The following is a 14,308-nucleotide window of genomic DNA, read 5'->3' as shown; positions in this document are numbered from 1 at the left end:
AGAGGAAAAAAAGAATCTCCCTAAGTAGGGACATGTAAGATTAATATGACTCCACTATAAATCCGATGTCAGATTTTTTACCATGAAAAATCAAAAGTTTTTTAAGACAATTTGTATTTGTGAAGGATGGTAAGTTTAGTTGCCAAGCATGATAAATCCAGCCGAGTTCATTTTTTTGCGAAAAAATTGCCATGCTCATAAACTAAATTTTTCATCCTTCAGCCAGCTAAATTTGTCATAAAAAGTGTTCGATTTGCCATGCTTAAATATCTAATGTCAGATTTTTAGCATTACCAAACTAATAAGATGATACTATCAGCATTCTTTTGTGCATCAATTCGTGAAAAAAATAAGTGTTCCCTCTCAAAACTAGTCAACAGTTGCACGGGTGTATGGTTTCTTTCACATCTCATATGTTTTTTATTAATCAAGCATAAAATGATCAGCATGCACACAATTTTTAAAATTAAGGAATTGCCAAACAGACGTGTGCATTTATATTCTGCCTGATTAGGTTTAACCATTTAGGCATCCACTTTGTTGTGCTCAGGCTGCCGTTTCAAATACTCTGAAACAAAAAAAAATTGCCCTTTAGATTCGGATATTTTTTAACTAGCAAAAAAAGAAAGTCGGGTGAAGAGCAGAGGGTGTTCCAAGAATTCCAGGCCCTCTTTCAAATAAGTACAAAGTTTGCTCTTACGAATTTCAAAAGGCCGGGTTGATGCACATGCTCATGCATCCAAAAGTTGGCCCACACATCTTCCCCTTTTCAACTCTCTCTCGATCTACCTATCACTCCCACCCACCCCCTACCTTCAACTTCGGTAGAAATTTGAAATTTTGAAAGTAAAAAATTATAGAAGTTGAATTTTGGAAAGTATATATTCTAAAACTTCATTTGTCATAATTTTGTAAAGTTTAAATTCTTCACGGTTTAATTTTTAAAATTCAAGTTTTATAAAATTTATATTTTTGAAAGAGAGCATTCAAATTTTCAACAGTTCAAATTTGTAAACTTGGTACTCATCGAGTCTCGTTGGAGGGGCGGGGGTGGGGGAGATAGGGTCACATGCACATTTGTGAGGCCCGCTCCTTTCTTCTTTACCACATGGAACAATTGTTGTTGCATTGTGCGCCTTTCCGGATAACTATGACCTCCGCTTGGCCCTCCCTATGCGTGTTCGGGCTGACCTTAGGCTTGGAATAGAAAATCAATTTGCATGCTCTGAATGCTGACATTTAATTGGGTCTTATGAAATGTTATCTAAGAAGATAGCCGTGTGGATACAATTAATGTCGGCATCGGTGTAGCCGAGTAAAGTCATTGTGCTACTTTGCTAGTAAATTTATCACAAAAAATTCTACACGGTAGTAAATTTGTTTCATGATTCATTCACTAATTTGGCAATTTATTTAATCTTCCAAATTGTAAAATATTAAAGGTGAGTATCTAATATTAAAAGGGAGTTCTTTTGTACATCGGCAAATTTGGTTTCGTCCCCCCTCCCCTCTCCTAGGTTTGGAATAATCTAAACCAAATCGGTATTTTCCTTGGAAACAATGGTCTGCATTAGCCGAATCAAATCTTATAAAAATCATGGTTTGTGTTAACTCAATAAAATCTTACCAGAACCTAAACTAAATCAAAAAGTCTGTTGCCTTCCCCTACCCATACCTAAATCAAATCAAATCTTAGCAAAACCTCAACTAAATAAAAAAAACTATCATTGATTTCCCCTACCCATACTCAAATCAAATAAAATCTTATCAAAATTTAGAATATGGCGGGTGTAAGGTATATGCTTGATACGATTGGTGTTTTTAACACAGTATAGATGCAGATGCTCATACATACACACATACACTCATCCCTATGAAGCACGCACACCATACCCCTATGAGCACCTCCGGAAGACTGGGCCCTGATACGATTGGTGTTGAACCACTAGAATATGTACGTCCGCGTTGCAAGGCACGAGTAATTATCTAGTAAATATAATAACAAAGTAGCACCATGACTCATACATATATCCATATGTCAGCACTAGGGATGATCTTGGGTCGAGAAAAAGTCACCAATGCACGAGTGAACATAGTCGGCATTGACTTGCATCGACGATTGAGTTGGACATTGATGACCCAGTATAGGGAATCAATCGTAGTCCTTTCGATAAATAAGAGTATTGAACCCGACGAGAAGCAGAAGGAATCGATAAGTAGTTTTCAGGAAGGTGTTCTCTGCAAGTTGTAAGATAGTTTTGATAGCAAGATAATTAATAGCAAGTAATAAGCAACCAAAATAACAAGGTGCAGCAAGGTGTCCCAATCCTTAATTTTTCTCAGGTCAAGCCGGAGATAATTCTTATGGTGAGCAGACGCCCTTGAGGACACACAGAATTCGTCAAGTTAGTTTCACCATGATTCATTGACTAGCGTACATTGCTTTGATAAGATGTTATGTGGGTGGACCAGAGCTAAGGTGTTGTTCTTACTTGAATGATCAACCTACTTATGATTACGCCCTTCATGCAAGCATCCCCAAATACAAGAGAAGAATTAAGATAAATCTAACCATAGCATGAAACATATAAATCCAAAACAGACCCTTACGGAACAGCTCATAAACTGGGGTTAAAGTTTAAGTCACTCCCTTAACCCATCATCTACAAACTAATTCCACAATGTCTTCCCCTAAGCCCAAACATGGTTAAGTGTCAAGTAGTCAACGTTCACACGACACCACTAGAGGAAGTACAACATAACATATCATCAAAATATTGAACGGAAACCAACTTCACTTGATTACTAATAACAAGACTTCTTCCATGTCCTCAAGAACAAATAGAATTACTCACAAATCATATTTATGTTCATGATCAGAGAAGATAAATAAGTGATTAACAATCTAAACATATAATTTTCCACCAAGTAAACCAACTAGCATCAATTACAAGATGTAATCAACACTACTAGAACCCCAGGTACCAATAAGAGATTAGATACAAAGATTGAACACGAGAGATGAATTAGGTGGGGAGATGAGATGATGTTGGTGAAGATGTTGATATAGATGAAGCCTCCCATGATGAGAGGAGTGTTGGTGATGACAATGGTTTCGATTTTCCCCTCCCAGAGGGAAGTTCCCTGGCAGAATCTCTCCGCCTTGAGACGACGGCGGAAGGTTCTGAAAGTCTTCTTTTTTTAGGATAAATGGCTTCATTTAGGAGAAGATGGGCAGCATTGGGCCTCTATGGGGCCCTGGGGGGTAGGGCACGCCCCTTGGCTGGTAGCCCCACCGAGGGTCTTCTCTGATACTTCTTTCTTCCATTTTTTTTATATATTCAAAAATAATTCATCATAAATTTTCATGTCATTTGGAGCTCCGGAGAATAGCTATCTCTGTTGTAGCTTTTTCAGGCTTAGAATTCCAACTGCCGGCAATCACCCTCTTGTGATGAATCTTGTAATTTAAAAGAGAAAAAAGACATTAGAATTACATCATGAAGTGGAATAAAACTCTAAAAAAATAATAGTAGGAAAACATGATGTAAAATGGATGTATCAGACATCTAGGGTCGAGGAGGATGAAAATCAAGTGACCAGTTCCACTGAATAGGATCAAATTAATTATAATAGCAATGTGCATCTTCGAGTGCAAAAGCCGACTGGACTCTTATGGTTATATTAGCCGGTGCGATTTTGAGATCAAGCACAACATAATATGATAATTTGGCTTTCTTATGTCTAGGGAGACCCAAACAAACAGGCTAAACCCAACACAATTTACATGCATCACCTTACTATTGTCCAAACAAAAAGTGGATCATACAATGGAAGGACCAATTTGATTTTTTTGAAAGTTAAAATTCTAAGAGTTGAAATTTATGAATGTTCAATGTTATAAAATTTTAGTATTCGAAAGTGAGTATTTTAAAAATAATTAAAGTTGGTACTCATTTTCACAGAAAAGAAAGAGAAAATTGGGTGAAAGGTTGTGTGTGGTTGGGCTAACCGCAGGCACGGTCACCCGTTAGAGAGGAAAATTGGTACACACTTTGGATGTAGACAATTAATTGAGTCTTATGAAATGGAATCTAAGCAAATATATGCATGGATACCATTACCATCGGCACTAGTGAAGCCCATAAGAGTCGATGTGCTACTTTGTTAGTACATTTATTCGCAAAATTTCTATGGAGTGGTACATTTATTTAATGATTTGCATGTTATTTTCGGTATGATTTATTCACTAATTTTGCAGTACATTTGATCTACCAAATTGTCGAAAAAATATAATAGCAAAGTAGCACCATGACTCATACATTCATCAATATGTCAGCACTAGAGATGGTCTTGGGTCGAGGAAAAGGCGACAATGCACAAGTGAACATAGTCGACAACAACTTGTGTCGACAATTGAGCTGGACAACCAGCATGGCCTAGGACGATGAGATGCAAGCGACCAATTCCACTGAATAGGGGTCAAACTATAATGGTAGTGTGCATCGCTGAGTGCCAGAGGCCGGCTGAACTCTTTTACAACTATATTGGCCAATGCGATTTTGCGATCAAGCGCAACATAATATGGTAAGTTGGTTTTCTTATATTGTCTAGGGAGACCTAAACAAACAAGCTAAACCAGGCACAATATGCATGCATTGGCTTATTATTGTTCTAGGTAAAAAGTCAATCATACAATAGGAGAACTAATTTGAATTTGTTTGAGTTAAAATTTCAGAAGTTAAAATTCATGAAAGTTCAATTTTCTAAAAAAATAATTTATGATAGAAAGTATTTAATCTTTTTAAAGTTCGTCTTAGTATTGTGCTAGAGAAAAAGTTGATTACACAATAGGAGCACTAATTTGAAATTTTTTAGAGTTAAAGTTTCAATAGTTCAAATTTATGAAAGTTCAATTTCTAAAGAATAATTTTTGAAAGTTAGTATTTAAGTTTTTGAAAGTTTGTCTAAGTATTGTGCAAAAGAAAAAGTCGATCATACAATAGGAGAACTAATTTGAATTTTTGAGAGTTAAACTTTCAATAGTTCAAATTTATCAAAGTTCAATTTCTAAAGAATGATTTTTGAAAGTCAATATTTTTAAAAAAATTAGTTCAAATTTATGAAAGAGTGTGCTCGTTTTTCAAAGAAAAAGAGAGAAAATTAAGTGAAAAGTTGTGTATGGTTGGGCTGACTGCAGGCATGGAAAGTCAAAGCACACCCTTTGGATTTAGATATTAATTAAGTCTTATGAAATGCATTTTAAGAAGATATCCGTATGGATTCTGTAGCGACCAGATCTCAAACAGTCTGATCTCTGTGCATAAGTGTCATCCCTAGATCGGTAATGCTGACACGCACAGTACTTGAAGGATTTATTACAGAGTAGCAACCACACACTTATTACATCGAATGTCTCAAAAGAGAACTTATTACAATAAATATGGCTTAAGGCCATCTAATACGATAACAGCGGAAGGCTTGAAAGATAAAGTGAGTCCATCAACTCCAACGGCATCACTGAGTGAAAGACCACGACCTAAGGCTCCTTACTTGTCGTCTGAAAAATCTGCAACATGATACGTTGCAGCCGGAAAACGGGTCAGCCCATGGAATATGCTGGCAATGTAACACAAAAGAGTAATGAACAGAGGCTGGTGGAGGCTGTATGGTTAAAATGTTTTGCGAAAAGCCAATTTTTCCCTACAACAAAGGAATAAACTTTATTTAACTATCATGGTGGTTGTTAAACATTGAGAATGGTAAACCCCATCTCAATCCCAATTAAAAGGTAATTAATAACCCAATCAAATTTTATAATTTAAGAGTGATGAGATCCACATGATAATCCAAGAACTAGATACTCAAAATGTCCATAACCGGAGACACGGCTAACCATGATTAGATTGTATACTCTGCAGAGGTTTGCGCACTTTTCCCACAAGACTCGATCTCCTCCGTTATATTTCTCGCACTACATGGTGTTTGAGAAACGGATGACCGAGACACAGTCTTTCAGAAGCGTTAGCACCTTACGATGGTAGACAGTACCACCTACATCCCCTACATCTGCTAGTCTACCACTATAAGAGTTCACACGACTTAAGCAACTATGCCAGGCCCATAATGGCTTGTGGCTGCACACGGAAGTTTCTAGCATGAATAATCTCATGATCCCTTTGAGCTTGGGTGGCAGTCCATAGGAGAATCACACGGTACCCCGGGATTTCCAAAAATATAGGCAATCACTTGAATTCCCCAAATGCCTCAATCCACCCAGATGTGTATTAAAGTTGCCACATTAAGTTAACCATTGATTAACAATACTCACAACTGTCATGAATACACTCAAACCCAATCCACGTCTACGAGCATAGCATAGCAATATAAGCAACGTAGAAGTAACTCCCAAAGGTTTGATAATAAACAGGTGAATAGGCACTACCTCAACTACTTCCCAACCCACAATTTAATTCAGATCCTAACATGCAATTGTTTGAGGATTGATCTAATGCAATATAACTGGGTAGTAAAGAGGTATGATCAAAGTGTTACTTGCCTTACTGATGATCCGCGAAACCTAGAGACTCGTAATAGCACGCTTCGCACTCTGGGTACTCTATCGCAAACAAACAAGCATACAATAAGCAATCAAGCAAAGGCACGGGTAAAACTCAAATAAGAGATCTAACCAGAAAGTTCAACTTAAGAACTCCAGTTTGCAAAAAGAATCAAATCAAGCGAAGCAACAAAACTCAAACGGTGAAAGAAACAAGCTTCGTTTACTAATCTGGACTAAAGTCAAATTTTACAGTAGCAAAATCTTGTTCAAGTTGGTTAAACAGAAAGAGGGCTTCGAGACGAAACTCTAGGCGCTTGAAACGCCTGATTCCGGTAAACGAGCGAAAAGATAAACTAAAACGAAAATCGGATCAGAAATCACGATCGAAAATAATCGCGAAAAATCCGAGAAAAAGAAAAACTGACGAACAGGCTAACGAACGAACGTTCACTGTCTGCGGCTAAACGGTGAAAACCGTTCGTTAAAACGAACGTACGAACGGGCGTTCGCTAAATAACTAAACCGAATAAACCGAACCGGATCTAAAAAACGGATCTAGGGTTTCGAGAAAAAACCGTTCGGTTTTCTCGCGAAAACCGAGGCGGCGGCAGCTACCTCCAATGGAGACGGCGAGACGGCGGCGGCGGCGGTGCGGCGGCGCGGCAGCGGCGGCAACGGGCGGCGTTGGCGGCGGCGGCGGGCTGGCGTGGTCGGCAGCTAGGGTCCGGCGGCGTGGCGGGCTGGTGGGCTGCGGGGCTCGGGTGGCGCGGCTTATAAAGGCCCCCCGAGCGGAGTCCCGCTCGGGTATGGCCCGGAGTCGGTTTGTCTTTTTTTTAAATAATTTCATTGTGCAGAAAAAGAAATAAAAGAAGTACTAAATGGACTCCAAAAATCCCGAAATAAATTTTCCCCGTCCTCTAAAAATAGGCCGGACAAGGTGAACATTTATTTGGGCCTAAAATGCAACCTTGAAAAACGCATATTTTTCCTAATTCAATAAAATAGCGATAAAACTCCGAATAAAAATCTTATTTGATTTTAACATTAAATCTCCGATATTTCTTTATTTTTAGGAAGTCATTTTATCCTCTCTCTTTTATTATTATAAAAGAAATATTCAAGAGAAAATGATTAAAAATCAAACGATCCTTTTTTCAAAATTTGAGGAAAACTCGAATATGAAAATAATGAAATCCCCAACTCTCTCTGTGGGTCCTTGAGTTGCGTAAAATTTCTAGGATCAAACCAAAATGCAATAAAATATGATATGCAATGATGATCTAATGTATAACATTCCAAATTGAAAATTTGGTATTACAGATTCCATGACCGTCGGCATTAGTGAACCCAACAAAGAGTTGTTGTGCTTCTTTGCTAGTACGTTTATTCGCAAAATTTCACATTTATTTCATGATTTGCATGTTCTTTTCTGTATGATTGAATAATTCACTAATTTAATTAGTACCACATTTAGTTTTCCAAAATCATCAATGAATACATATAATACCAAAATAACACCATGACTCCTATGCATATCCGGATATGTAGCACCGGAGAGGTTCTTTGGTATAGAAAGAAAGAACACAAGCAAGCAAACTAGAGCAGGCACGAGCTACATGCATGATACATCAGGTGGGCTTTTCTTGTTTGAGGAGAACAAGTCGACCAGCATCATCATAGGACAGCAAGTAATCGGGGGCAGGCGCGTAGTGGCGGTCCATGTAGTAGTAGGATCCATCGGGGTTGATGACGCAGCACCAGTCGTCGAAGCAGTTGTCGTCGCCGTGGTCGACGCACAGGTCGAGGAGGTCGTCCACGCCGCCGTAGCGCTCCGCCAGCTTGCGGAAACTGTCCTGCTTCGACAGGGACTCCCTCAGCTCCTGGTTCACCTGCTGCAGCGTCTTCCCGCGATTCGCCGGGGCCTCCTGCTTGGTCGCCGCGCCGCCGGCGGCCGCCGCCTCCGTGGCGGCGTCCTTGCTGCCGCCGCCGTCCTTGCTCTTGCTCCCCATGGGAGATCTGACTTTTGCGTGAGAGAGATCTGGCTTTTGCTTCCGCTTGGCCTCGATCGGGCGCAAGCGTTTGTTGGTGTGATGAGTGGCGTGGAGGCGTGTGTCTGTGTGTATATAGACGCGGCGGGCCGGGGTCCGGGTTGGAGCGGGTTGAGGACGGTCGGTGGATCGATCGAGTCGGGCTTGGGTTTCATTTTCAGTTCCGAGTCGGACCGAGGCTCGGCTGTTCAGCGGTACATGTCAGAATCGGGCCGCGTGTCTCCCCTGCTTCCATCTATATATACATGCAGCTACCCACGGCCACGGTACACGATCAAGGACTAATGTAGACGATCGATAGCGTTACAGAAGAGAGGCAGGGGCTACCTAGCTAGGGATTGCACGCTCTCGATCTTTTGATCATCACCAATGGGGTCTGCACTGTTGTCGATGGTGCGGATGATGAAGCCGAAGAAGGACGGCGCGCCGCCCGCTTTCGTGCACGACCTGCCGCACCACGGGACGACGGCGGCTCCTTGCCGCCAGCGCACTGAAGAGTACGTTGTCCTTGCTCGCTTATAATCAGCTTATGTATGTATGTATGTATCCGTCTTTTTCGAGTCCACTAACATATTGCATGCTAATGGTGATGTCTGGATCGATTGTAGGGAGCGCGACGCGTCCATCATCTGCCATGTCCACCACGCCCTCCGCCACTACAACGCCACCAACCCGGGCTCGGAGTTCGTCCCCGTCAAGCCTCTCATGGCCGCGTACGTGGGCTTCCAAAGCCACATCTAGGTCCACGTCAGCTTCATTGCTCGCAGGAAGAAGATCGCCAGCAGCAAACGGAGGCGCAACCAGGCCAACGACGCGGACAAGACCTTCTTCGCCGAGCTGCGCTACAGCCACCACCACTCAGGCGCGCCGGCCGTTGAAACATGCGCCATCATCGGTAAGCAGCGACCACACCTGAACCGCCACGACAAAACATCCATGATATGCATGACCTTTTCTGGTACACTTGCATATGGTTTCCCTTCAGATTTACCACGGTGACGCCTATCCTAACTTGTGTTTTTTTTCTTTTCTTCTCTATTGACAGAGAAATCGTCGCGCAAAAGTCACTTGAAGACCGCGTGTGCATTTTGCCCCGAGAGCTTTCAGATTTTGCACCCACTTGACGGGAGCTTCATGTGCGGAAAGAAGTGCCAGGCAAACGAAGGCCAGGGTTTCATATATTTCACGAACCTGCTTGAGTTACTGTTCACATGCCCCACGGCCAGTGGACCCGGCAAGGAGGATGCAGCAGCGCCAAAGAAGGAGGAGGAGGAGCATAGTAGCGTCCTGAGCTGGGCCGCCCTCCCCTTTCATTTTCTCGGTAATCTTATTACAAGGGTTTTACCGGCCTTTGATGATAAGCATATGGACTAGATCAGGGGCAAAGCTAGCGAGAAGTTAATGCAATGGGTTCAATTAAAACACAATGAAGAGTGATGTATGGTAATAGCAAGGCCACGTATCAGACTGACAGATTTTGAAGTTGATGTATGAGATTAAACTTGCGACAACCTTTTATAAGTAAAATACATAGAACCACCACTTTCGCGCGTCATAGCTCTCGAAAAACCATCACTTTATAAAACTTGACATTTTGCACCGCACCAAAAAAATGACAGTGGCAAAAAACACTGATCCGTTTTTTGAGCACGTTTTGACGTGGCCGATCGCGAGCAAGCCAACAGCGGTGGACGGCCCGCCGCTATCGCCCATTAACTCTCGTGTCCGAAGCGATTGGGCCGGCTCTCACTCCCATCGCTCACCCCCATCCCTCTCCCTCTATCCCTCTTCTCTTTCGCGCGGGCATGGCGGCAGTGGCAGCTCCGGATCCATCGGCGAGGGAGTGGTCGACAAACTGGCCCCATGATGCGAAGCTGCTTCTTCTTTCTCCTCATGCTGCTTGTGCGTGTCTCCACCTTCATTTGTTGCTGCATCTGCTTCTCCATCTGGGGTGTCTCAACCTGCACCTGCTGCTCCACCTGCGGAGACTCCATCTCCCACTACTAGGAAAACGCTTATAGATATAATTTTACTAGTAGGGCTAGTTTAAGCAGCAGCGCTACTGCTAAGTACCAGTAGCGCTGGGAATAACAAGCGCTACTGCTACAATTTAGCAGCGCTGGTTAGGGTGGACGGCGCTACTGTTAGATGTGCCACACCACTCGGCCAGGTCAAGGGATACTAGCAGCGCTTGGAACCTACGCAGCGCTACAACTAAAGCAATAGCACTAACGCTGTTTGTCGCCCCGCGCTACAGCTGTGGATAGACATCCACTGGCCCGACTGGCCTCCTCACCTCTCTCTCTCATTTCTCTCTCTCCCACGCGATCCCCAAATCGCCGCCCCTGCCGCCGGCCTCCCCTGCCAACTCCGGCGAGCTCTGGCGCCGTCCAGCATACCCACGGCTCCCCCTCACCGAGCTCTACCTGCTCCACCTCTTCGATCTGCTTTCCCCTGCCTCGTGTGGTCGCTCGCTTCGGTCAAACCTCGCTAGGGTTTCGGTGCTTGCGGGGCTAGGTCGCCGGCGTGGTTCCGGCGCCTTGCTCCGGTGTGACTTGAATCCTGGCTGTGCCTAGGTGTCGCACGCGTCACTGATGCGGCCCTGGTCGCTGGCGATGCGGCGGTCGCCTGCCTCTCCACGGCTTCGCGTACCTCGCCTCCTGCCGCCGTGTGATGGCGGTGAGTTGGCCACACCGCAACCGCGGCGGTGGCGATGCACGGCCTTGGCTATAACCCCTTCATGGTGAGCTTCTCCTTCTCTGCCCTACTGCTGCCTCTACTGCCTAGACCATGGCTGCGGTGATCTTGGTCCTCTTCGTGTACTGGTAATATGACTTAGGTTTTTGAGGACGCTTGGATTGATGGCTATGGTCTGCTACTTGATTTGTGCTTTACTGAAATTAGTTGGGGTAGTTGGTTACTGTTTAGGGTTCATATTTGGGCCTAGATTTGTTGATGTGCTAATGCTCCTGTTGATCCACTAGTCCATACTCTAGTTCTAGTTCATGCCTATGGACTGGTCGTTGGGGATTTGGTGCTGCTGGTGGTCCTATGTGCACTTGTTTGATATACTAGCACTTTATCGTTAATTGACAGTTAAACCATTAACCTACCATGCATATAGATGTGTTCCTGTGGAATTGATGCTACTTTAACTCTGTGATCAACTTGTGGTCATGATCTAGTTCTGGTTGTAGTTCTTGTTATTTAAATGTTCCTTTTATTTCAGTTTCTCTTGCTGCAAGTATAATTACATGCTTATATTCTTGTTGGTCACTTGTTACTCTTCAAGCTGGTATCTGTGTTTAATACATATTAGTTTTTATTTAAATACCATGTACTGGTATTTCTTGTTCTGTTTAGTACATCATCTTTTAGTGGTTTAGTTGTATATAGTGCACATCACATAGTCCTGGTAGTTGCATGTGGTGACACTTCTTTTATTGCTTTAGTTATATCAGATGTTTCTTTTACATGCTTAATAATTAACAGTATCATTGGTTTAAAGGACATAGCCCTTTATTTATAGATACTTATATTGCTTTACCTGGTTCAGTTTAGAATAGATGCTCTCTTGGTCTTAGCTTTTCTCTCATCCTTTCTTTCCTCCTCTTCTAAACTCTACTGATAAGAACAGTTGCTCCTTGATCGTAACCAAGCCCATGATGCTGGTCTGAGGCTCCTTGACCTTAACGACTTGGCTCTCCAAGCAACAAAATCAGTTCAGCTGCGCTCTTGGTTCCTCTTTCTTGCTTATTGGTCAGATTCTGAATCTAGATTCTACTATTTTGGTTCATATTCCATTGATTTGGTACGCTACATCTACATTGATGCATCAACTCTGCTCCATAAATATGGATACATGTTTGCAGGCAGTTTTCTTCGACAGTTTTGTGTTGCCATTGCTCCCAGTCATCAGATTCTGGTAAGTTATCTAACACTGTTGTTAGAGTGCAGATGCGCCTTTTAGGTTTAGGAGCACCGCCGTCTAACTCAGCAGGCGAGAGCTCTAAGTGTTGTTATGTCTGAAATTCCATGGACAGCCTTGTTTTGTTGCCATAGTTATTACTAGCCATGCTCGGCAGTATGACACACATTGTGGCTGATGGATTTCGGTTTTCCATGTGGTGTAAAAAGAAATATTTATTCGTTTTTTCCCTGTTTAATTGATAACTACTTGGATCGTGGAGGGTGGTGTTGAACGTGTATGAGTGTTTGATTTACTTATTCCTCTCACGGATGAGGAGAGTAGAAAGTAGCAGTTAGTATTGCTTCTAAAGTAGCAGGCTAAAGCACTGATCTTAGAAAAATAAATAGGTATCCTAAACACTATGATTGTAAACGTGGAAGTCTGTTGTATATCAAACGATTATATTGAAACGGTTTGGCAAGATGTGATGGTCTACTGCACTATGTGTGTCTCACTAGTCGTTGTAACAGGTGCTCATTCTGCCTGATGGACTGAAATGCTTTTGTGCATTACCTGTGTTTACACAGTGTAATTTTTATCTGTGGCACTTGCAGACTTGTGAATCAACCAAGATGCATTTACAATCTTGATCGTAAAAGCTTTCGTAAGATAAGCTTGTGTCTAACTTTGCTTCTATTATTCCAGTTAATTGAAAAGGATCCAAACAAGGCAGTTCCATTGTTCTGAGCAGCTCTTAACAGTGGTGAACAATTGAGAGTGCATTGAAGGATATGGCTACTGTACTGAAACAAGCAAACCGGGCTGAAGAAGCCATCGATGCGATAAGATCCTTCCGTGACCGTTGTCCAAATGAAGCTCGGGAGTCTCTTGACAATATTCTTCTTGACCTATACAAGGTATCTCGGGCCTGTAAATTTACGTATATAATGTAATAATAAACCCATATCACATTTGTGTATGAATTGGTAGCCTAGTATTTATAACAATCTTTGTCTGTGTTGAACCAGAAATGCGGTAGGACAAAAGAACAGATTGAAATGCTCCAGGTTCTTTTGAGTTCCTAGTAGTGGTCTTGGTTCATTATTTAATTCCAGGATTTGTGAGTTCCTAGTAGGGAACACATGGACATGAAGCCACGGCGGCGACGAATACGATATCGACATTGGGCTGCGGCGACGATGATGACGACGACATCGGCATCGACACAGGGCTACAGCGGCGACGAAGACGACGACATCGTCATGGTGCTGCTGCGGCAGTGACGACGACGACATCAACACGGCCTTGTGGAGGCGCCGACGCCGACGACATAGACGCGTGGCATATATTGTGTGTGTGTTTGTGCGCGTGCGTGTGTGTGTGCGTGTGCGTGTGTTAATTATCTACATCAGATATGTATGATTGATGATTGACTGTATGCATAACATGTACGTATTGTGAAATGCATGTCTAAACTGAAATAGGTAGACTTTTTTTAAAAAAAAAATCCTAATTTGTTACTAGTAGCGTGGGTGTATCATATAAGCGCTACTGCTATTCCTTTACTAGTAGCGTGGGTGTGGAATACTAGTAGCGTGGGGCACCAGTGCTACTGGTATGTCTATTTAGCAGTAACGTGGGGTAAAACACACGCTACTGCTAAAAAATAGCTGTAGCGTCATTAGCAGTAGCGTGGGAACCTACGCTACTGGTAGTCAAAAACCCACGCTACTGGTAAGGTTTTTCCTAGTAGTGTCCATCAGAGGAGCAAGGGGCAGCACTGGCACC

At 42.6% G+C, this 14,308-nt stretch overlaps 1 protein-coding gene and 1 long non-coding RNA gene across 5 annotated transcripts; both read left to right on the top strand.

The window, feature by feature from the left end:
- The first annotated feature begins 8,895 nt into the window (after positions 1-8,895).
- LOC123122079 (uncharacterized) lies at positions 8,896-10,183 on the top strand. The gene is made up of 3 exons (XR_006460038.1): positions 8,896-9,107; positions 9,219-9,505; positions 9,656-10,183. It is a non-coding gene; the product is annotated as an uncharacterized lncRNA (long non-coding RNA).
- Positions 10,184-10,849: 666 nt separating this feature from the next.
- On the top strand, positions 10,850-14,021 carry LOC123122078 (uncharacterized). Of its 4 annotated transcripts, none has more exons than XR_006460037.1 (3): positions 10,850-11,353; positions 12,270-12,535; positions 13,226-14,017. XR_006460037.1 is itself a non-coding variant. In XM_044542216.1 (3 exons), exons 1-3 carry the CDS (start codon positions 11,324-11,326, stop codon positions 13,265-13,267), a joined length of 360 nt encoding a protein of 119 aa, XP_044398151.1. In that variant the 5' UTR covers positions 10,850-11,323; the 3' UTR covers positions 13,268-14,021. The 4 variants fall into 4 exon arrangements, 1 of the variants encoding a protein (XP_044398151.1); XR_006460036.1 differs by having other exon boundaries at positions 10,850-12,369; positions 12,483-12,535; XR_006460035.1 differs by having other exon boundaries at positions 10,850-12,535; positions 13,226-13,437; positions 13,549-14,016.
- Positions 14,022-14,308: the final 287 nt, after the last annotated feature.

Source organism: Triticum aestivum, chromosome 5D, assembly GCF_018294505.1.
Source record: "Triticum aestivum cultivar Chinese Spring chromosome 5D, IWGSC CS RefSeq v2.1, whole genome shotgun sequence".
Taxonomy (NCBI): Eukaryota; Viridiplantae; Streptophyta; class Magnoliopsida; order Poales; family Poaceae; genus Triticum; species Triticum aestivum.
This window is presented reverse-complemented; position numbering and strand designations above follow the sequence as displayed.